This window comes from Artemia sp. Qi Xiang Cuo, chromosome 2 (genome assembly GCF_049724085.1).
Source record: "Artemia sp. Qi Xiang Cuo chromosome 2, ASM4972408v1, whole genome shotgun sequence".
In the NCBI taxonomy this organism is placed as follows: Eukaryota; Metazoa; Arthropoda; class Branchiopoda; order Anostraca; family Artemiidae; genus Artemia; species Artemia sp. Qi Xiang Cuo.
The window spans coordinates 84,382,170-84,406,027 of NC_142795.1; the positions used below are offsets into that span (position 1 = coordinate 84,382,170).

General features: G+C 36.0%; 1 protein-coding gene across 1 annotated transcript in view; it reads left to right on the plus strand.

Annotated features, from left to right (window-relative positions):
* Positions 1 to 23,858, plus strand: part of alpha-Man-Ia (alpha-Mannosidase class I a) — a 62,698-nt gene that overhangs the window by 33,136 nt on the left and 5,704 nt on the right. Inside the window, exons 6-8 of the mRNA XM_089107894.1 lie at positions 10,492 to 10,716; positions 14,948 to 15,086; positions 16,650 to 16,911. Of these exons, the coding sequence (XP_088964020.1) occupies positions 10,492 to 10,716; positions 14,948 to 15,086; positions 16,650 to 16,911 (626 nt within the window). The remainder of the gene's footprint in view (positions 1 to 10,491; positions 10,717 to 14,947; positions 15,087 to 16,649; positions 16,912 to 23,858) is intronic.

A 23,858-nucleotide genomic window follows, 5' to 3' on the forward strand; every position in this document is an offset into this window, starting at 1 on the left:
GGAGTAAAACTCTGTCCGAAAAAAATCCTGGGTACGGCCTTAACGAAATACGACAGTTTTGATCATTCAATAACTGGGACCCAACTATATCATCTGCTGAATTATATTTTTGAAGTCTGGTACAGAGGTTTTTATAGATTGAAAACACGGTAAATATTTTTTTTAATTTTTGAAAAAAGAGACAATTTTTCAATTATTATTATGTTTTTTGTTTTTTAATTAAGTTTATATCCTTCTACCAGAAGAAATCTAATTCTAATCATAATTCTGGCTCGGTGAATCTGAAACAATGAATCCAATGATATATGTACCATGGCCTTTTGGTTGAAGTTACAGCTGCAGGCTTGTCACAATATCATCCGTGTCGAATGAATCCAATGGTATAACTGTCTTGTCCTTTTGGTTCGAATCCCAGTTGCAGGCTTTTCGGGAAATCACTTGTTTCAGAGGGAATATATTACCTTAAGCATTTTCGAAAATCATTCTTGCTATCAGTGATAGGGAAAAGAATGGAAAAGGATTTGAAATGATAATATCCATTGCGAAACAATTAAGTAAGTAAGGGAGAGAACAATTTGGAAAGCTGAAGAAGGTTTGCTGGATGTTTTTCAGAGGAATTGTTTGAGGGTACTGTTAGTAAGGTACTCGTTTGAGTGATTGATAGATAGATAAGATATTTGGTAAAAAAAAATTGCTGTCACAAGCCCCGAAGGGCCAAATTTAATTTTGTTATCAATAAGTAAACTAAGACTGGCAAAGAGTGCCAAAACTTAAAATATCAGGACGAAGAATCAGTCGTTAGTCAATAATTAAAACTGAAATGTCAGAACAAGTTAAAAAGATAAAACAAGACATTAAAAAGAAGAAAAGAAAAAAATAGCAAAAAAAGAGCGGACAAATTCAAAGCTACAAGTTAAAAAGATAAAACCAGACATTAAAAAGAAGAAAAGGAAAAATAGCGAAAAAAGAGCGAACAAATACAAGCTACAAGTTAAAAAGATAAAACCAGACATTAAAAAGAAGAAAAGAAAAAATCCGGAGCAAACATAATGTAAAACGGGGTAACGGTGGGAAACGGCCTGGTGCGAATCTGGGTGGGGAATGCCTTTTCGGAAAAATGTGTCCCATGTGAGGATTTGTCGTTGCATTTTGAAAGAAACGAAGGCACACCATACCTCTCCTGTACTCAAGCATTTCTTGCCTACTTTTTTTTAGAAGAAGTGAATATGGAACTTTACCTTCTTTGAAAATTATTTGTAGGGTTCTTTTTTGGATAGACTCAATTTTATCTGACTCTTCCCTGGAGGTAGCATATTGAACAGCAAGTTGTACTCAAACTGCAGTTCAATCAAACTGTCTAGGGCTATATTTAGAGAAAGGTTTGGTCATATTTTCTGTATTGATCGTATTCTCAATCTACCAACTGATTTACCCTAGTAATTTCGGGGTTCAAAATGCATTATTATTCATAAGATTCATACAATGAATACGCTATGAAAGTATATGAAAATTGTTCAATTTGACAATTCGTTTGACAGTTTCATTTGACTATTTGTCTTAATTGTCAGTTTAATAGACATGTCTTTATTCACGGGGAAGACAATTCAGTTCATGATGTGGTTTTAGGATTCTGTTTACTTTTACTACGATCAAGGCTGTACCCAGATTTTTTTCGGGGGGGGGGGGTTTACTCAAAGATTTTTTTCGGGGGTGGGGCTTACATAAAAAAAACTAAAAAACGCATAAAAAATTTGTTCATATTCATTTTTGTTACATTTTGCGTGTCAGAAAAACATTTCGGGGGGGGGGGGGAGTTGAAAGTCAATATGACTGTTGACTGATCATCAGTAACACAAACTTATCTAATATACGAGAGACTACACCGTAATAAGCAATAGAGTGGATCAGTTTTAAAAGCTGGTATGAGATCCGTGCCGTAACACACTGAATCGTACGTTTCACAATCAAAATAGGGTAGCGTTTTTGCCTCTCATTGTGTATACGGAATGACAAGCAAATGTAATTTCTTGTATAATCATTTTTGTTTGTTAGCTTTATTTCTGGGATGATGTTGATTAAGCGTGAGGGAAGGGTAGTTGAAAAACGAGTCTCAGGGGATTTCAATAACTTAAAGGTCACCCTTCCTCGTCCGTTATAACCTTTTTTTAGTTTGTGTAGCGAATCTATTTACGACTGACTAGGCGGTCTTGTCATAACTTGTAGAGCTTGGATAACAGATCCGAGTAAACGACAGAAAACTAAAAGCCCGACACCTACTTCCAAAAAATTAATAGAGCAACCATTTAGATCACTGTATATAAATATAATACAGTATGATCATTCCCTATCTCAACCATTGAGGTTCCTTCACATTGAAAACGTAAGACTTTACGTTACGTTTAGTCCTAAGGTTGTTACGTTTCATGTTACGGGTCTTACGTTTATGTTCCTTCACATCGAAAATCTTCCCTTCACACTGCAACGTCGATTTTCAGTGCTACCCATGCAAAAAAGTGGTTTTCCTTGTTGTGCAAGGAAGGGGGCTGTAATTTCCCTATTCTAGGCTTCTGACCATACTGATTCCAATGGTACACTTTTCATTTTGATCCGATGCCATTTGAGAGGGGCTTCAGACTTTTTTTTTAAATCACCATAGATTTCTTTTCGAAATTAACTTTTACTTTTAAGAAGAACCAAAATAATAGTTACCATTCCTTAATCAGTGTCAGATGGCATTTTTTTCACTAGGTATTAATTTTTCTAAACGCGTGTTTTAACTTTTGGTTACTATGGGCTGTAGTTTGCTCTTTAGTCATCCCTGTCGTTATCCCAGTCCAACAATAAACTTCTGGAAGTGAACACTGGAAAAGGGAAAGGACACTGCATGGCAGTTTCCAAATTTCTTTACTTCTCTAAATCTCATTATTTTTTCTTTAGTTTCAGTTTCAAATCAAATCATTTTATTCTAAAAACACTTTCATAGCAATTGCCAAATTACGGTTTGCGTCAAATACATATCATAGGTCAATGTGTCATAAAGATACATCATATTAATACATAAAAATACACAATAATAAACATAGATAAAGATGCTACTTTTTAGAGGGTATCATTATACTCGGTCACGAAACTGGGAACAAACGTTCTATCGTACCGCAAATGTTTGGCTTTTATTTTTGTCAGCTTCGGGACTGGTTCCGCGACAACCCTTGGTGGTCGTTTAGGGATAAAATCTGAGGGAAGGATATCACGGTGTTTATTATTATCAAGGCATTTTTTGCCGAAATCCATACTCAGCCTCAGCCTCCTTCGCTCCAGCGAAACCAACTCAAATTTAACTAATAGTTCAGAATACGGAATTTCAGGTCCACGGGACATTATAACAAGAGCACGTTTCTGGATTCTTTCGATGCGGTTAGATTGTTCCAGAGTTAATCCGAAATGCCACACAGGGGTAGCATTCTCCAAAAGCGGTCTAATAAAAGTACAGTAAATTCTTAAAAGATGGGTTGGTGGAACGCGAAATTTTGTCATTAATTTTAACATTTGTAAGCTAGCGTTACCTCTCTTCACCAACTCTGTAGTGAGCGCTTCCCCCTTTAGATCAGAAGTAATGGTTACTCCTAGTAATTTAGTTTTATTTACAATTTGTTGTTCAGGGGCAGGGGGATCAAAAGTTGGGTTAAAATTATTAAAAAAATAAAAGGGTAAAATGTTACTCTTTTTTCATGCACGGTCATCAGTGAAGACGCCGACTCCTGTCTCACTTTTTCGATGATTGCCGCAGCTCTGCTGGAGTCACCTTTATCACATATTTCTACTATGCTTAAGTCATCGACGTACTTACTTCTACTTTCCATATCACTGGCAATGCTGTTGATCATGACTAGGAATAAAATTGGGCCTAAAATAGTCCCTTGAGGAACTCCACAAAAAACCGGCTGAGGATCTGAAAAAACTTTTTTTATACTTTACTCTTTGAAATCGGTTAGATAAAAACTTCGAATAACAGAAACTAAATTAGGATTTACAGAAAATTCCACAAGTGGCTTTTAAATTAACATATCATGCTGTATTAAATCAAAACCTTTTTTAAAATCGATTGTTATAAGGTTAAGCCATCTACCTGGTTCATCCACATGTTTGAAAATAAAATCAAGCAGACGAATCAGGTAATGTGTCGTGGACGTCTTTGACATATTGCTAAATTGCTTTGGATCAATTAGTGGTTCAATTTGAATTTTTAACCATTTTGCTAAAAAAGTTTCGTAAATTTTGCTAAAAGTGGGTGTTAAAGTTATCGGTCTTACTCCATCAAAATCCAGATCAAGTCCTTTTTTCAGAATAAGAGTAATGTGCCCAGTTTTCCAAATGGACGGGTATTGATGAGTAGTTGAAATCGAGTTACAAATATTAGTCAAAGGGTGAGCAATCTTATCTGGGAAAGCTTTAAGTAATTCCAGGGTAACATCAATAGGGGTTATACTTATTCGTTTCAGCTTCATTATTTAGATAAAAACTTCCTTTTCACTGATTTCCACCAGTACGTTGGTCAATGTTGTTGGCAGGATATATCCCATTTGTTCAGACAAAAAAGGGAGCGACAATTTTTATGCAATTTTTTCTAAATGTTTATTTAATTGGTCGGCTGTGTCTTTATCACTTTGATCCAGACGAAAATCTAGACTATTAGCACCTTTGCCAGAAAGTTTTTTTATTTAATTGTATCATGCTGAAGTTTTGTTTAGGAGAAGGTGTTCAACTTTTAAATTATAATATGAATCGGCAGCCTCTCTTGTCATTTGTTGAAGACTATTATGTAGTTGATTTGCTTCTTTTTCTCTTTTGTTTTTTTCGTAGTTGAGTTTTTTTTCAAATTGAATACTTTTTTTGTAAGTTATGCACGGCCTATCAGAGTTGCAGGGTTTGGTGGGTTTTTCGGGGAAACATTCTTCATACTTGGTTCGGATTTTGATTTGAAGAATCGATGCTTTTTCATGTGGATAATCCGAGGAGTATACGTCTTCCAAGTTCTCTTCTGAAATCCACGAGCCGAACTTTAATAGACCATTATCATTTAGAGGTCTATATGAAAAAGTTTCAATAACGTATTTAATTTTATACGAAGGAAGGGGTTCCAATGCAACATAAAATGGTAGCTTCCGCCAAGAGGTGGGAGCTCTTGGGGGTTCTGGTAATATTCAGAAAGGTTTGAACATATAACATCAAGTGAAGTTCCTCCTTTTGTCGTGGGAAACGAAACTACTTGTTTTAGTTTGTTATTTTTAAGAAAAAAAATCTAGTTTTAGATCATTTTTATCACCAGTTAAACAAATGCCAACGTTAGGGTATTTTGTTGTCACGTAATCTAAGCTTAAAGAAAGCTTATTTATAAAATCTTTTTTCTGAGAAGCTTCTTGAATCGGTGAAGATTAAAAAACACAAAGAGCTTTATTGGAAAAACTTGGGAGCCGTCTTAGATCAGCGAGGACCCCAAAACTATCGAAACAAAAAATCAAGTGTGGTACATTATTTTTTGTGGAGCAAGGTCATCCCGAACCAACATAAATACACCACCACGATTTTTCTCCAAGGAGTGATCATTGGGTCGTAGCTTAATAAACTCGGTAAACTTACTAATTTTGAGATGATCACTATTTTGCCGGTGCACTTCCGTGACAGCAATTATTGATGGTTTTAACACATCAGCGTAACCTTCCAGCTCGGCTATCTTATATTGATTTAGACTTTCAGCATTTAGAGTAAACAATGACGGAAATTGATAACGGTCTTGATTTACATCTTTTTCTACAGATCTTGTTTTATTACGCTTAGTTTCATATTTAAGATTCGGACATGAACTAGGAGTATCAGCAGGGGGGCCATTTACAACCGGTGACGACTCTTGTGTTTCATGGCAGGCATGTCTTTTTACACATTTTTAATAACTTTATGTTAAAAAGCGTCTCTTTACCTTGTTTTTCACCATATCCCATAGAATTAAGACACCTAATTATAGCTATTAGATTTTTTTAAGAAAATCTAAAACCAGTTACTACATTTCAAAACAAAGCCATAGAAATGTCAAAACTATTTTTTCATATCATGTTTTTACTCTGGTACTAGTGTTATTATTGTTAATTATTTATATTGCTGGAATATTTTTTTTTTTTTTTAGACCTGCTAGCCATTTTTTTCATATAATTTAATGCTTACCTTAAAGAGAGAAAAAAATCTTTATTAAGTTTGTCTATAAAACTAAAAATACACTGAATGATCAAATTAATTTTTTAATTGCCTTCATGAAATCCATCTGCAACTCTAACTTTGAGTCATCTGGTAATTTATTCAGATGAGATAACAGTGATTGTAGAAAGTACCGCTCCAGATCATACTGGTCATTGCTGTTTTTTTTTTGTTTTTTTTTTGTCAATTTCTTGCTGTTCCTTCAGGTCTGTTTGATCTCTAGACCCAGTCTTTGTTCTATTATGAGTTTGATTTTGGCTTGTTGATGCATATATTTGTTGCCTACTAGAAGCTTGGGAACTTGGGATATCTGTTTGATTGTTAATGAGAATTTCTTCACTAGGGGTAATGAAATCAGCATCATTCACCTCATCATAGTTATATTGTTGGCTGCTAACTGCAGCATGTGAAACATCTTGATCAGGAGATTTGACGAAAATAATTGTTGTATAGTTCAAGGGATTCTCACTAGAGACACCCCCTGCACACTCTGAATAAATTTCCACTGATATATTCTCATCTTGAACAGTGTTCCCTGTTGTCTTACTGTTCCTTTCAATTATATGTTCATAAAATAAGTCCATTCTTTGTATAAGCTTTTTGTCTTCTGTTTAAGCCTACACTAGCACCAAATCCACTTGTAGATCTCCCTTTTTTCTTTAGGTGGACATAGTGGTCTCTCAGGTTCTCAAGCTCCCCCATCTTGTCATAAGCTCATTAATTAGAAAAAACCACAATGATTACTAAAGTTTTCAATTTCTAAACTTTAAACATACTCATTTTATAGCCCAATTTTTATTGGAGCTTATTCGTAAAATATATTGTGGAGATTTAGTTAATTTTTCTCCTCAATAGCAAGAACTCCATAGCTGATTAATTCTATGAAGCAACAAAAAAAGAATTTTTTGGACCACAGAAAGTCAAGGATCACTTAGAAAGGAAGTAAAATTTACTGTGCCTCAAATCAAATTTATTAAAACAAGTACTTTGCCTACACCCAATTATAAAACATTTGTTAGGGTACTAACTGAATTAATATCATTTCTTTGCTACTACAATACTTCAATGCATAAATACTAGCATAGACTTTACTTTATTTTCATTTGTTTATCAAAGTTGAGTGTCACTTAAAACCTGTTGGTCAGGGGCCAAAAAACCATGCATATTCAGTGTCCTGATTGGAAGCTTTAAAATACAATACAATTTGTTTCGTCTTTTTTTTTCCTTCTTTTCAAAGTTTATATTTTTCTATGACATTTTCCTTCCTTTCAGACGAAGTTCTTAAAGATCACACATTACATAGATCTAATGACCAAAAATTAATTTTGTGTCATTCAAATATTTGTACTAAATGGTTTTATCCTTCATTTAAATTCTCACTAATGTTTGGTAGTTGATATATCTTTCTGTGTCAACAAATCCATACAAATATATTTCAACACCACAGAAAAAATTGCTGTAGCCTACTGTGAATACGCTGTTGTGAATTCCATAAATATAAGTTTCACATGTTGCAAATGTAAATAAATTATTGTTGTAAAAAATAATTTAAAATATATAGCCTATTGCCTATGCTATAAACAAAACTTTGCAGATCATTAATGCTTGTAACATTTTTGTACTTATTTCAAATCAAAACTTAGGTAATACTGTACAATTTTATCATTTTGAGAAAAAACAAATAGCCTTAAATAGCCCATATTGAACCCAATCATGGGGACTGGCAGTACAATGCAAGGTAGCATTACAGATCAGCAGCTTTGTAGTAGAAAATGGCTTAATAAACTTAAAAAAAATACCATTAGATTCCTTATTTTATGCTTTTTTCCTGTATCACATGTGTTTCTGACAGTGTACCTTATCTTCCCTAATGGTCCTGGATATATGCCTAAGATAGCCTATATAAAACTTCTACATTGCCAAAGAAATTAACTTAAATTCTTTATTTTTTCTCAATGATCCTAAGTCTTTTTCATTTGAGAGGATGTAGTGAAACTAGATCAAACTATCTATTTAAATGTATCAAAATAGGTTAGATCCTAATCTAAATTTATTCTTGCTTCAACCTCATAAAGAACATTTTAAATCCTGAGTTAAGTTACAAAAATAATCTCCTAAATATCATTTTAAATGATTAACTGTACCACAGCAGGTTTTATTTTAACCTCAAACCCAAATAGAAATCGAAAAAAACTAGCAATATTTATCATAGTATAGCCTATCCTAGCCTAGGCCTACAAATCAAGACAGTCTATACTTACTACTTTCTTTCCTGCTGATGAAAAATTTGGCTCAGACTATCCAAAGAATTTAGTTTAAATTGCTTGTCCTTGAAAACAGGGTCCTTTGAGCTATATAACATTTTCTAGCTTCTGCAAACTCAAATATTTGTTCCATTTTGCTTAAAAGTAAACGTAAGAAGTTGAAATATTCTGGACTTCTTCAGTCAGAGCTCTAGCACTGCGTTTTGACTTATGGATACGTTAACGGAAGGTCTTACGGAGGGATATGAGCATTACCGAAGGATTACGGAATCCAGTCTGAAGGGGAGAACGGAAAGCCAAAATTCAATGTGAAGGAACCTTTATACAAAGCCGGACCGAGATGCAAGTGCTCCGGGGAACATTTAAACAAGTACAAACATAAGCGGCATTCGATTTTTCCGCGGGTAGACAAGTCAGATTTCCCTTGAACGCGAAACTTGACTTCACCTTTGAATCTAATTTTAAATTAGTTCATTCCAATACGTATATAAAAATCGGTAATTAGTAGTGCAGTAGGTTTCGAAGTCTCGAGTTGGTTTCAAAGGCATTTTGAGAAAATTTCTGCGAAAATACATGTTCCAGGGTAATATACACTGGACCGCTGATGGCAGATTAAATGGGACTAGCTGTTTGTACGCGCCGAGAATGTAGTAGTCAAAAATCAAATAGCCATGATCTTACTGTTATATTATTTACATGCAGTGATTTAGATTACCTGGTTTTCTACTAGAGACAGAGATATTCAGTTTTAATGACACTTGCATCAATAGAAAGTGCAAATTTTGTTTTAACGATTAAACAGAGCAGGATTTTGTTTTGAAGTTCAGGAGAGGGTAGTCCCTAAAAATGTTCTAGCTAGAACATTGTTCTAGCTATAGCATATAATTTCTAGCTATGCTAGAAAATTTTCTAGCATATATTCAAGAAAAACACGAACAATCAGCTCAAAGAAAATATCGTTTGAAAAAAAACGCAGCTTTGGGAATTCCCTCTGTACCCGATTTGATTGAAAACCTTGCTGGCACTGGGGAAGTAACATTTCACTATCTTTTTAATCAAATTTCATAGCCAAAACAAATTCTCGACGGTTTTCGACGATAACTAGTCCCCTGGGAGAATTAGCTTATGGATCCTTTGTCTTTGAGACGGCCAACGGACGTCAAATAATAGGGCCGTTCTTCTACTCATCTATGTGCTAAGATCTTATATCTTTTGACAAAGATCTTACATCTTTCTCGATGGTTTTCGACAATAACTAATCCCCTGGGATAATTAGCTTACGGACCCTTTGTTTTTGAGACGGCCAACAGACGTCAAATAATAGGGCCGTTCTTCTACTCATCTATGTGATAAGATCTTACATCTTATGGCGTTCTTTCGCAAACGTCTTTCGTCATTCTGCTCTGATCAGCGGTCTAAGAACAATGATGAGTATATTATCAAAATTCTCTTATCATTGTTCTATATGGCAAGAAGATGGCGTCTTTCATAATTTTTGCTAACATTAGTGAGCTGTAAGATCTTAGAACAAAGATGACTTAAAAGAACGGAAATCTTTGCAGAAAGATGTGAGATTTTAAATGCAAGATCTTAGCGCAAAAGAACAGGTCTAATGTTTTGGCCTTTGTAGGGTTTTGGGGAACGGTAGGTCTACTCTTAGTCAATTATCGAGAGTTATTAGGATAAGAATATTTGTTTTGTTTTAAAAAATTGGGGAAACCACTCCCTAAAACAGGATGTAACTTAGATGTCTATTCTGAAGGGGAAACCAATGAATATATTCTTTATTTATGCTTTATTTCTACTTTTTTTTTGCATTCCTGCTTTATATCTATATATTTAAATAGATTTAGTTTTCAATTTATTTTATTGTGTTTTATTGTTTTATGTTACATTATACTTATATTGTATTTGATTTTATGTTATTTTGTTTATTGAATGTGTTTTTCTTATACAATTTATTTTTATTTCTTTTTTCTAGCTCATATGTCGTTGGGTGCTCTGGGTGACAGCTTTTATGAATATTTGCTGAAGGCTTACCTCCAGTCTGGGAAAGAAGATTCTGACGCCAGAACGCTGTACCTAGAGGCAATGGAAGCAATTGACAAATGGATGATCAGAGAATCTCGAAGTGGTCTTCTTTATGTTTCTGATATGAAATATGAAAGACTTGAACATAAAATGGATCATCTTGCCTGCTTTTCAGGTCAGTGTCAAAATAATTGTTAATGTGTTGCAGGAACAACACTTTTCTCTTTTTTTCTGCCTCCGTTTCAAGTTTTTTGCGAGAAAGCGGCAAGGGTCTAACTTATGTGGGAAGTTTAACCCTCACCTAGATTAATGAATATGATATTATATTTTTTGGATAGCTGCGTGTAATTCTTCCCGGGACCCAGGACCTATTTGAAGGCTTATCTGGGACCTTTCTACTTAAGGAGGACTATTTTGATTGTTTCGCCAAGCTTTTGTCGCGATTATGCTTTCAGGTGGAAAGCTCCGATAAAAAAAAACAAGGGAACAACAGGCAGTTCCAGACTAAAGTTTGGTTGAATTCTGAAAGTGCTTAAGGTTTGCAATGTTTCCTGTGCTTGTCAAAAGGTTTTTGAAAATAAATAGGGAAAAAATGATCTAAAAAAGGTGCATTTTTCCATAGGTCAATAGATGCTGCCATCTATCTGTATAAACAATTTATGTTCGTTATTTGTGAATATATGTTCTTTAGTTGGGACTGAGGTAGAAGAACGGTATTCCACGTTCCTCCAGAACTTTAATAGTTCTCTCATTGATAAAGAAATTGATGGTCTCCCTTTGCCCCCTTTTTTAAAGTGTGGGCCCATGGCCCTTCTAATACCCTCTGCCCTCTCCTAATCATTTTCTTGTCTTTCTTTTTTTTTCAAAAAGCAGGCGTGTTAAGTTTTGTGGGTAACCTCCCCCATATCCCAGTTTGCCAGCTGTAATTTCACTTCTTCAAAAATCTTGTCAAAACTAAGATAGGCCTGAACAGTTCAATCCTCCACAGAAACGGGTCAGTTTTCTTTTGTATATTTTTGCCTTTATGGTACTACATGGCTCATTATTTAATTTTTATTGTCATTTTTGCTTGATTTGGGAAAATTTGTTCCAACTTCGCCCCCTCCCCCAGGATATTGACAAAATTGCACCACTGAGTGTTATCCCTCTAAAAACGATTCCTGGCCCCTACGCCTGATTTTTAGTATAAAGGTATATATGATGCATCTTTTTTTTACTAGAATCATACAGGGATACTGGATCTATGCTGCTGGAGGACAAAAATGGACCTGTGTATCCTTCAACACTCTGTAACATTCTAGGAGAAAGATGGATATGCTCTATCTTGTTTAATTTCAAAATATGCAATAATTTTCAATCTATATGATTTGAGGCACAAAGTGGACTCTTTGTCCTACTCTCCCAACCCCATTTTTGGGAAGATAGGTACACATGTTGCACCTTATATGGAATTACAAAAGTTTTTTTTTAATCCGTGCTGATGAAGCCACAAACTGGGTGCTTATACCCTTCAACACCCCCATCCTCACCCCTTGGAAAGCTAGCTTTATAAAAGAATGGTAAGCATGTTGCGCCTTTTTTTTCAAGAAATCACGTAAGGAATTTTCTATCTACGTGATTTGAGAACCAAAATGGGACAGTTGTCTCTTCAACGCCTCCCACCCCACCTCGAACTTTAAAGTGGAAAGGTAGGCATGTTACGTCTCAGTTCAATCTTAATTGTAAATAGTTTTCAATCTATATAATTCTAGGGATAAAATGGGTCAGTGGTCCCTTGAAGATACCTCCCCCCTCAACTGCCATGTTTTCGTCTGTATAACCAATGTCACAATGTGGGTTTTTGGACCTTTTAAGACCAACTCGTATCGCCAACTTTTCAACTGAGAGGGACACAGGTGTTTTTTGCTTTTGCTGGTTGGCTCGAAATTCATCAAGCGAGTAGTTCAGGCTAATAGGACGTGAGAATGATAATTTCTAGTGGTCTATTTTTCTTCTCCGACATCTAATTGCTTGTAAATTGTAAGGTAAGAATTTTGGGCGAAGTGACAGTGCGTGGATTTTTATAGACGTCCATCACTTCTGAGCTGCACCTACCTTCCGCACTAAAGTGCGGAAGGAAGTTCACTTGAAATTTGTCTGGAAGTTAGGCCTATTTATAGCCAAGGAGACGTTAATCAAGAAATTTTAGAACGTTGAGCTTCACAGCCCGGGTGCTGGGAAGCTTTGAATTGTAATTGTTTGGGAATTTCTCCTCTTTTGGCCAAAAATTCTGAAGTTTGTCTTGTCCTAATGTTTTGTACTTGCTGTCGAAAGGAAATCTTGCCCTTCTTAGCTTTCATAGTGTATTTTCATTGCTGTATTTCCACTGACGTTTGTGGACTCTAGTAATAGAAGGTTTTAGGATTGATTCAAAGTCGTAAAAAAAAAACTTGTGGTATTTTCTTCGTGTGATTTTTTTGTACTTGCATCCATTTCGAGCAGTTAAAACATCTTTGGAGAAGAATCTGTTGCTTGCAAGTCTGCTCTTGAGTCTTTTAAGATTGGTATCCTTAGAGGTGGCTGCTTTATGTGATAATGCGTTTCAGGCAATTTCTCTTTGATAGCCCCAAGCCCCGACATCTTCTATCCCCTGCCGCGAACTCAGTAGTTAACACACTGAAGGAGAACATACTAGTACCATTATCTTGCAGAACTACCGGTTTAAAATTCATTTTTATCATTTTTTATAGTGTCTAACAGAATGTCCTAGGACTGTTAAAGACCTTACCTTGGGCCTTAGTTCCTCCAGAGGCACCCAGGTTTTCCACGAAAAGTCTCCAGTCATCTTGGAGGTGTGGTGCAGCTATTACGTCTTCCTATTCGGGCTGTAGAGACGCATGTATATTTAACAAGTATCTTCTGTATGAACGTCTTTGAGTGAACCTCTCGTCTTCTTGATCCTTCTGGTTGCCAGAAGAGGATGGAGTTTGGCAAGCGATTACTGCCCATCCTGATGACATGGCCAAGGTAACGCCAGCTACGTTGACGGATAACGTCTGTCATTAAAGGTAGCTGGACCTGTTGCCTGATAGTGTCATTTCTTATCCTCTGGGGTCAGGTTATATTTAGAATTCTTCTGAGGGAAATGCTTTCGAATGATTGTATTTTTTCTCTTGTTGCTGATTAAGGTGCCAGGTCTCAGATCCATACAGCAGTACTGACAGAACATTGCTTTGGAACAGTCGTAGCTTTAGCCTCAAAGAAAATTTTTTTGAGATTTGCAAACTCGTTTGAGACGGTTAAACGCCCCGTGTGCTTGTCCCAACCTAGGTTGGACTTGTTTTTGCGTTTGAGCCAGTTTTTTCGACTGTACTGGCCAGGTATCTGAACTCAGCCACCTGCTCTATCTCCACACCTAATATAAAGAGGAGATCCCCTGGTAGCCATGCTTTTTGAATTATTGTGTTGATTTTTAGTCCAAATTGTTAAAGACAGAATTATTTAATTTACGATTTATTGTTATCAAAGACTACGAAAGCTGTTTTGAAATTAAAGGTTCTGATTCTGAAAAAGACTCACGAGAAACCAAAAATCGAATGATTGTAAGGTAATCTTGCTATTGTTTTTGCCGTCCATGTAACATCCGACATGTCTCTGCTTTCCTATGAAAAATAACTCTGAAAAATGTAGCTTTAACTTTAATCTTCTCTTAGAATCTACGAAATTTCATTAATAAAAACTTGGGATAGAGCAAAAATAACAATGGTATTAAGCTTTTTTGGCCTAAATTCTTCTCTCTATTCACTGTGCCATTTAACAATTGGACATTAGCATTTGAGCTGTAACATTGGTCTCTATATATATATATATATATATATATATATATATATATATATATATATATATATATATATATATATGCATATATATATATATATATATATATATATATATATATATATATATATATATATATATATATATATATATATATATATATATATATATATATATATATATATATATATATATATATATATATATATATATATATATATAAAATATGTAATGTAATAATGCCTTGCAAAGTTTAAATATTATTGTTTTTGGTGTTTGAATTCTTAGACAAAAGTGGTCCAAACAGAAAACTAATCGCCAAAATACGAATAAGAAAATCCATTCTGACTGAAAACTGAAGCTGGTGCCATAGAGAAATTTATTGTTCTAACTCACAAAATGAATGGGAAAGGTCAGTACCTCTCTTTTCGACTTTCATCTTCCTTTTGAAGTTTTCTTTTTTGAACTCAGAAAATGATTAACTCTTTCCTATCGAAAGGCTAAGCACTCACTTCTTCACTTGTAATGTTAATTTCGCCTGCTCTTCTGACTTTTTTTTTTATATTTCATTGACTCTTTTCTTCTTTCAGGTGGAATGTTTGCACTTGGTGCTCATACCCTTCATGACTCGTCTGCTGCCCGACACATGGATATAGGCAAAGGGTTGACCAACACCTGTCATGAGTCTTATATCAGATCAGAAACTGGCCTTGGACCTGAAGCATTCAGGTAAATTAGCTTGGCAAAAATTTTATTTGTGCACCTACGACCGGTTAAGGTTTTGGTTATTCTAAATATAATATACAGACTTTATAACAGCACTTGCCCGGCAGTGAGGAAACTCAACAGTTGCTTGGGAAAAATAGATAAACAAATGTATTATTTAATTTTTAACTAAATTTGCTTCTTGGGGTTATCCAAAATGCAAATTGGACTACTGGATTCCACAATTTTTGTTAAGCGGTTAAAGTTGAACCATTGATACTAAATTCATAAGTTGAATTGCCAAACTTTTTCTTGGGGATAGACTTGTGCTCCTACGAAAGTATTATTCGCATTTTTCTAAAAAAAATGCTTACGCGATGCTAGGAACCCACAAATGTGAATTTTGGGTGAAATCTAATTTGTGCCTCCATCTAGGATGTTACTTGACCTACTGGGTTCCAATGTTGATGCTAAATCAGTTATTCTCAGATCTAACTTAGTCGTTATTTTTTGCGGTTGCGAGGGGGCATGTGTCTGAATCCAAGTGTCAATGTTTGTGGTAAAATATTAAGAGATAAAAACTTAAAAAAAAACTTATAAGGCAATATGAAAGTATTTTTGTTGTTGGATAGCCCCAACCCAAACCCTTTGAGACATTGAGTTCCAGGGTATTAGACACTATTCAATGTAAGCCTGTGTACTTATGTAAACAATATTCTTTGTAATTCTATGTAATCGACCTGTATTTTACACTTGGCCAAGAGACTATGTTTAAAATGTACCACATTTGGGATTAGTATATCCTACGTAAATACAGTTTTATAGCGTACATTAGCTTAAAACAATCCGTGGAGAAATAACCCCCTCCTCTTAAAGTGGGTGAAACTCCGTTTTGCATCGAGTTCTTCTCTATGTTTATTATTTTTCAACTAATATCTTTTTTCGGCTAATAAAGTGGATATCTAGCCCTAGATTCCATACATGTTCTTGATCGGTTCTTCTGAGCGATTTCAAGAGGTTACCCCTCCCTATGTGCAAGTAAAGAGGTTTGTATGCAAAATATGTTGACCTATATGAATAATCGTGAATATCTTGTTTCGGTGAAGGAGGGGACAGGGGCCCAAAGGCCCCCAAATCTTCTTGTGTACTCACCGGTTTGCTGATGTAGAATTTCCTTTCTTTTTCTTAAAAGGTATCAGAGTTGCTTCTCTTAAATCAAATTTTATAATTAAAATTTTTTTTCAATATTTTATTCGTTTATTATTATTTTATTTATTTATTATTCATAATTTATTATTTTATTTGTTTTATTATTTCTTTCTCTGTTCTTTTAAAACGATTATTTATTAATAAATATTAATTTTAAAAATAGATTAGAATCTTCTGACCAGCCTCTAGGGAATCGTGAATGTTAAGCATTTTAAAAGCGATCTGTTTCCCAGCAGTTCAGTTAAAATAATTCAAAAGAGCCCGTCAGATGTCAACACGAATTAATTTGCAATATAAACCAAACGCAAGAAACAGTCTGCAAAGCGAAGGAATGCCTTTTTTGTGTGAACCCAGTTTAATTCGTTTATTTTATTACAGGTTTTCCGACGGTTTAGAAGCCCGCGCTCTAAAATCGAACGAGAAATATTATATTCTTCGGCCTGAAGTTGTCGAGTCCTACTTTATTTTATGGAGGTTGACCAAGGACAAGAAATACCGAGAATGGGGATGGGAAGCTGTTCAAGCACTGGAGGCTCATTGTCGAGTTGACCACGGCTATAGCGGTATCAAAAATGTGTATAATATTAATTCACAAAAGGACGATGTCCAACAGAGTTTTTTGCTTGCTGAAACCCTTAAGGTTAGTATTTTTTTGAAATTATAGCTTAGAAATATAAGCAAGGATACACTATCATACCTGCCACTGGAGGGGAGATAGCGGGTGTAATCATAAATAAAGTAGGGATAAATCTTGTGAAAATTACCAGTAGAAAAATTAAATGGTATTTTCTTAATTTTAATTAAAATATAATTAAATTCCGTGCTGAAACAGTAAAATAAACCCTAGAGAAGTGCTCAACTTTCAATTACTTTTTTTTAGTTTTTACTTTTGTTCAATTTTTACTGTATATTTTTAGTCCTGTCTGCTAGGTTTACTTAAAAAAATGTTATTTCGCATAAAAAAAAAAATAAAAAAAAATAAAAATTTATTTTGTGGCAGTTGAACTAAGGTAAGAGTAGCAATAATGGTGATTGAGGCTGTCCAAACAGTGGACACCCGTTGTCGAGTTGATTAGGACTATAGCGGTATCGTATAGAATGCTAATTCCCTAACGGATGATTTCCGAATGGGATGGGAGGATGTCGTAAGGAAAGATTTGAGGGGAATGGGAGCTTCCTGGGAGGGTTTAAAGAGGGAGGGTTTGAATAGATTGGGATGGAGGGCAAGCACGGATACAGGGGGGCGGTTACGGGGGCGCCCCCCCCCCCCAATTAATTTTTTAAGAATCCTCCCTAAATTATACTATTGAGTACTATATACGAGAAATAAGGACTGGAAAATCGGTCGTTTTCTTAAAAAACATCTTGAAACATCTCATCGCAATAAAATTGTTCAAAAACGGTATGTGTTATAGACGCAAGACTGAAACGTCTCTGTACTGTTAGGAGAGTCCAAGGGAGTGCAGACCCAAAACAAGAAGGTTGGACAGTGACAGTGCTGTAGTCTGTATAAGCATGCAAAGGTTGGCATCACTTATCACTGTTCACCTAAGACAGAGACACCGATGAAGTGTACGCAACAAATACGTCCAAAAAGAATAATTTTATTTCCATCACTGAACTTGACAAAAATCAAGACTCCTTCACCAATGCTGTAAATGTTTGCCCCATTGCTAGCAGTCACACAACATTATATGAAATACCCGGACAATGATGCCAATCCATCTGCCAGCAATCTAATGTTTGCCTTATTTAGTGGCACTGAAATAGCTTAGAGTTGTGATGAAGATACCGGCTGATCATATTTCGCTCCTCAATTTCTTCCTTTAAGTCTATGTCAATAGTTAAGTGAGTATATTTCACATCTCTTTCAATCTAAGACATGGTTATACTTATTTTTTCTCTCACGTCGAAACCATTGTAGGGCACCATAAGGCCAATCATTCCTTCTGACGTATTTCAACGACCTCCTTTGAGCAGTAATATTCTTTGGAAGATGCAGTTCCTGCTGCTAGGGCTAGTATACTAGCACCATATATCACCCCCTGTACCCATTTGTCCTTTTTTTTTGTTGACATCATATTCTGAACTTGATTAAGTGCATAGTCTCATAAGAGAAAAATTTTGGAAAAAAAATCATCTTTTACAGAAATTTTACAGATTTTAATTTTACAATTTTACAGAAATTAATATAAGTTGGGCGCACAACCCCTATGCCTTCCCAAGGCCAGAACAAAATTTGTACTTTACTGAAAAAATATAAATGTTTTTACTTTTATAACTTTAATAAATCAAATAATATTAACATTTTGATTACTAAATATCAGTATATGTATATTGAACTGACAATGCACATTCATTTGTATTTTTTCAATAAAGTGCAAATTTTGTTCTGGCCTTGGGAAGGCATAGGGGTTGTGCGCCCAACTTATATTAATTTCTGTAAAATTGTAAATTTATTGTAATTTCTGTTCGTTTTTGGTTTCATTTATTTATCGATGCTGATTTGTGGTAGTTTCACGCTTGGTAGATTATTTGATTTTATTTTTGGTCATCTTTTGTTTAATGGAGTTCTTTACTTTTCTTTGAAAAACTTATTTTGTGGAAAAAGTTTTTTTAATTAGTTTCTGTCCGTTTTATATTGACATAGTCTTTTCAGGGAAAAGAAAATAACACTTTAAATCTTTTCGTTTTTAAAACTTTATAGTTTGGCCTGCTATTTTTATGCTGGAGAAAAATTTTCTGCTATTTTTAAGAATATACAAACTTTTAAAAACCTGGACAAAAATATTAGTGTTTCATTTAGTTTCATACCTCCTTTAGCTGACCTGAAATGAAAAACTTGATACCATTCTCAAAAAAATCTGTTTACTTTCTTTGATAGGTTGGATACATTTACGCTATTTTGATTTGTTTAATTTTTAAGAGCATAAATGGGAGGGTTGGCGTGGGAGGGTGGGAGTGGAAGGGGGATTAGTTGCCCTCAAATCACTTTCGACTATTAAAAAGGGCATCAGCCATTTCTATTTTCAATCGAATGAGCCCTTTTCGAAGTTCCCACGACAACTCCTTCGATACTAAGTGCCCTGGTCTAAACAACAACAACAGCAAAAAATGATGCATTATACCCACTTCGATCTTTACTATAAAAATGTCAAGCCTTCCAATCACTTTCGACTATTAAAAAGGGCACTATGCCTTTCGATTTCCAATCGAATGAGCCCTTTTGGAAACGACAATGCTTTCTATAAACACCTTATATGCCCCCGGGGCGGTGGTTGTTATCCTCTAAGACCGAATTTCCAGAACTTTCAACTACGTTAAACAACATTGCTATCTCAAAATTTTGATTGGATTTGTTTGGGGAAATGGTTGGCGTGAGAGTGGTATTAGTCGTCTTCCAATCACTTTCGAATATTAAAAAGGGCACAAGCCACTCCAATTTCCAATTGAATGAGCCCTTTTCAAAGTTTCTACGACAAATTCTTCGATACGAAGTACCCTGCTCCAAAGGAAATAATTAATAAATAATACATTGTGCCACAATCATTCTTATGTGCCCCCAGGGTATAACTTAAAACCCTTGCTCTGAGGGTTGTGGGGGAGTGTCCTCCTCTTTACTTAGTCCCCGTTTCTTTTCTCGTTCTTGAGTTTTCCCGTTCTTTACTTAGGCAGCGCGATCGTGCTGACTATGATTTATACAACAACTTTCTATATAAACCTTATTTGCCTCCAGGGCATAACTTACAACCCTTGCACTGAGGGTTCTGAGGGGGCTATCATCCTAAAAGACCTAATTTCCAAAACGTTCAACTACGTTGAACAAAATGGATATCTCAAAATTTTGATTGGATGTGTTTGGAGGAATGATGAGCGTGGGGGGGGGGGATTAGTTGCCCTCTAATCACTTTCGACTATTAAAAAGGGCACTAGAACTCTCAATCTTCAATTGAATGAGCTCCTTTTGAAGTTTCTACGACGACCTCTTCCATATGAAGTGCCCTGCTCTAAAGGAAAAAAATGATAAATAGTATACTGTGCCAATATCGTTCTTATATGCCCTCAGGTTATAACTTAAAACCCTTGTACTGAAGGTTGTAGGGGAGTGACGTGCTCAAAAAGATATTTTCTATCTGTAAATCAACTACGCTGAACAAAATGGCTATCTCAAAATTTTGATTGGATGTGTTTGGGGGAATGATGGGCGTGGGGAGGGGGGGGGGCTAGTTGCCCTCCAATCTTTTTCGACCATTAAAAAAGGCACTAGCCACTCCAATTTCCAATCAAATGAACCTTTTCGAAGTTTCTATGACAACTCCTTCGATACGAAGTGCCCGGTCGGAGAAAAAAAAAACACATTGTGCCCACATCGTTCTTTACTTAGGCAGCGCTAGCGCGCTGCCTATGATAAAAACCACAGATAAAGTTATCTCATACATGTTAATTAATAACATAATAAAAGGCCTGGATAGGCCTATCTTAACAAGGTAACGGAGTAAAATAGGTCTATCAATACTATCAAATGCCTTTTCAAAGTCCAAAAACATGACAAAAAGCCCACCATTTCCCCTACAATATTTTCCAATAAAAGCCTGGAGTATAAATACACGATCTGTAGTTGAATAATCCTTTCGGCATCCTCCTTGGGTCTCACTGACAATATTTTCCTTTTCTAGCCACAGCCCTAATCTACTATCATAGAACCTTTTCCAAAAAGTTACTAATTGTTGGTACTGAACTAATAGGGCGGTAGTTACCATGCTTCATCCGGTCACCCTTTTAAAAAACGGCATTATAACCGACATATTCCATGCTGTTGGCCAACTACATGAAACCAGGACCGCATTATACAAAGTTAATAGAACTGGCAACAGGGGACCGATTAATTTCTTATACATTGTTAACGGAATTCCATCAATATTCGGCGAAGATCCTCCACCGTGGCTTTTGATTGATTGTTTTAGCTCACTCTCTGGTGTTTCCTGAATTAGCTGGTAAGAATGCTCTGGGAGGGGGAATTCACTGACCACTGCATCTATCGGCTCAGTATACACTTGCCGGTAGAAGGGTGCTTGGCCAGCTGAGTTTCTATGACTCTCCAGATCTTCAAAATAAGTCGGCCAAGAGTTAACTTCTGGGATCATTTTTGATTAGTCACGTGGCCCACGTAAATACTTCCAAAATTCCTTCATACTGGCTGATCTATAAGCTTGAAAACACTTCTCTTGCTCTGTAATTTCATATAATGCTTTCTTCGTCCTCATTAAAGCCTTGTGTTCTTTTCTAGCTAATCTAAATGTTGATAGGGCTTCTTGTCGTTGCTCTGGGCCATTGGCATTTTTTACCTTATTTAATAAGCTAAATAGGCACAACTTATCAAATTTGCAATCATTATCAAAAGGACCCATTTTCGGCGGCATAAGTTTCAGGACCCGAGCAGTCTCTTCATGGAGGAGTTGTGACAGGCAGCCAGTAATTATTTCAGGGTCCGAAGAGACAGTGCCAACATCGTTCTTATATGCCCCCAGGGCATAACTTAAAACCCTTGCCCTGAGGGTTGGGGGGAATGACCTCTTCAAAAACATATTTTCTATCTGGAAATCAACTACGCTGAACAAAATGGCCATCTCAAAATTTTGTTGGGAGGTGTGTGGGGCAAGGAGGGGGGTGGGGGGGGGGGCGGGTGGCATTCCAATCACTGCTAACATTTGTGTAGAATTTAAGCTCTTATAATTTCTCATTGAATTACTTATGTTTGAAGTTTCTACGACAACTCCTTCGATACGAAGTGCCCTCGTATGGAAAAAGAAAAAGAAAAAAAAAAATACATTATGCCAATATCGTTCTTTACTTAGGCAGTGCTATTGCGCTGCCTATGATAGTCTTTTTCAGGGAGAAAGACTGAGCCTCTTCAAAAGTTAAACAACCATCCCTTCCATAAAAATCTTAAATATCTCCTGGGCATAACTTACAACCCTTTCCCCTAATTTCTGGGGCTTGTTTCAACCCCAAAAGCCTTGTTATATGATATTTAGACTATTTTGAATAGAATGACTATCTCAAAATTTCCATTAGATACATTTTGGGACAATACGATGTGTGTGTGTGGGGGGGGGGGGTAGCTACTCTCCGATCACTTTGACTCATAAAAGAGCACTAGAGCGTCTGATTAACAATTCAATTAGCCCCCTCTGAAGTTAATATGACCATGCTTTCTATAAAAACATATCCCCAGGGTATAACTTACAACCCTTGCCCTGAGGGCCAGGGAAATATTTCATCCTCAAAAACATAATTTCCAGACCTTTTTGATATGCTGAACCAAAGGGCTATCTCAAAATTTTGATTGTAAGTGTTTGGGGAAATGATGGGCATGGGGGGGGGGATTACCCCTCTGATCACTTTCGACTAATAAAAAACGGACTAGTCCTCTCACTTTCCAATCGAATGAGCTCTTTTTGAAGCCTCTACGACGAAACTTTTTATGGAAACCTTATATGCCATAAGGGCATAACTTCGGACCCTTGTCCTGAGGGGTATGGGGGGAGGGTTGTCATCCTCAAAAACATAATTTCCAGACCTTTCAACTACGTTGAACAAAATAGTTATATAAAAATGTTGATCGGAAGTGTTTGGGGAAATGATGGGCGGGGGGGGGGGGCATTCGCCCTCCGATCCCTTTTGACTATTAATAAGGGCACTAGCCATTACAATTCCCAATTGAACAGGCCCTTTTTGAAGTTTCTACGACAACGCATTATATTAAAACCTTATATGCCCCCTGGGCATAACTTAAAACCTTAGTCCTGAGGGCTGTGGTGGGCGGGGGTCGTCACACTCAAAAATAAAATTTACGAACCCTTCAACTAAGTTCAACAAAATGGCTATATCATGATTCGAAGTGTTTGGGGAAATGATGGGTGTGGGGGAGGGGGGGGGGCATTCACCCTCAGATTTCTTGTGATTAATAATAAGGGCACTAGCCCTCTCAATTCTGAATTGAATAAGCCCTTTTGAAGTTTCTACGACAACGCTTTCTATAAAAAAAAACCTTATATGCCCCCAGGGCATAACTTAAAATTTTTGCCCTGAGGGCTGTGGGGGGTTTGTCATCCTCAAAGACATAATTTTTGGACCTTTGAACTTCGTTGAACAAAATGGTTATCTCAAAATTTTGATAGAATGTATTCGGGAAATGGTCGGCGTGAGAGGGGGTTAGTTGTTCTCCAATCACTTTCTACTATTAAAAATGGCACTAGCCCTTTCAATTTCCAATTGAATGAGCCCTTTTTGAAGTCTCTACGAAAACGCTTTCTACAAAAACCTTATATGCGCCCAGGCCATAACTTACAATCCTTGCCATGAGGGTTTGGAGGGGGGTGTCATCCTCTAAGACCTAATTTCTTTGACTCTCAACTACGTTGAAAAAAATCGCTATCTCAAAATTTTGATTGGATGTGTTTGGGGAAATGGTGGACATGAGAGGGGGGTTAGTTGCCCTCTTTCTACTGCATTGAACAAAATGGATATCTAAAAATTTTGATTGCATGTGTTTGGGGAAATGGTGGGCGTGAGAGGGGGGTTAGT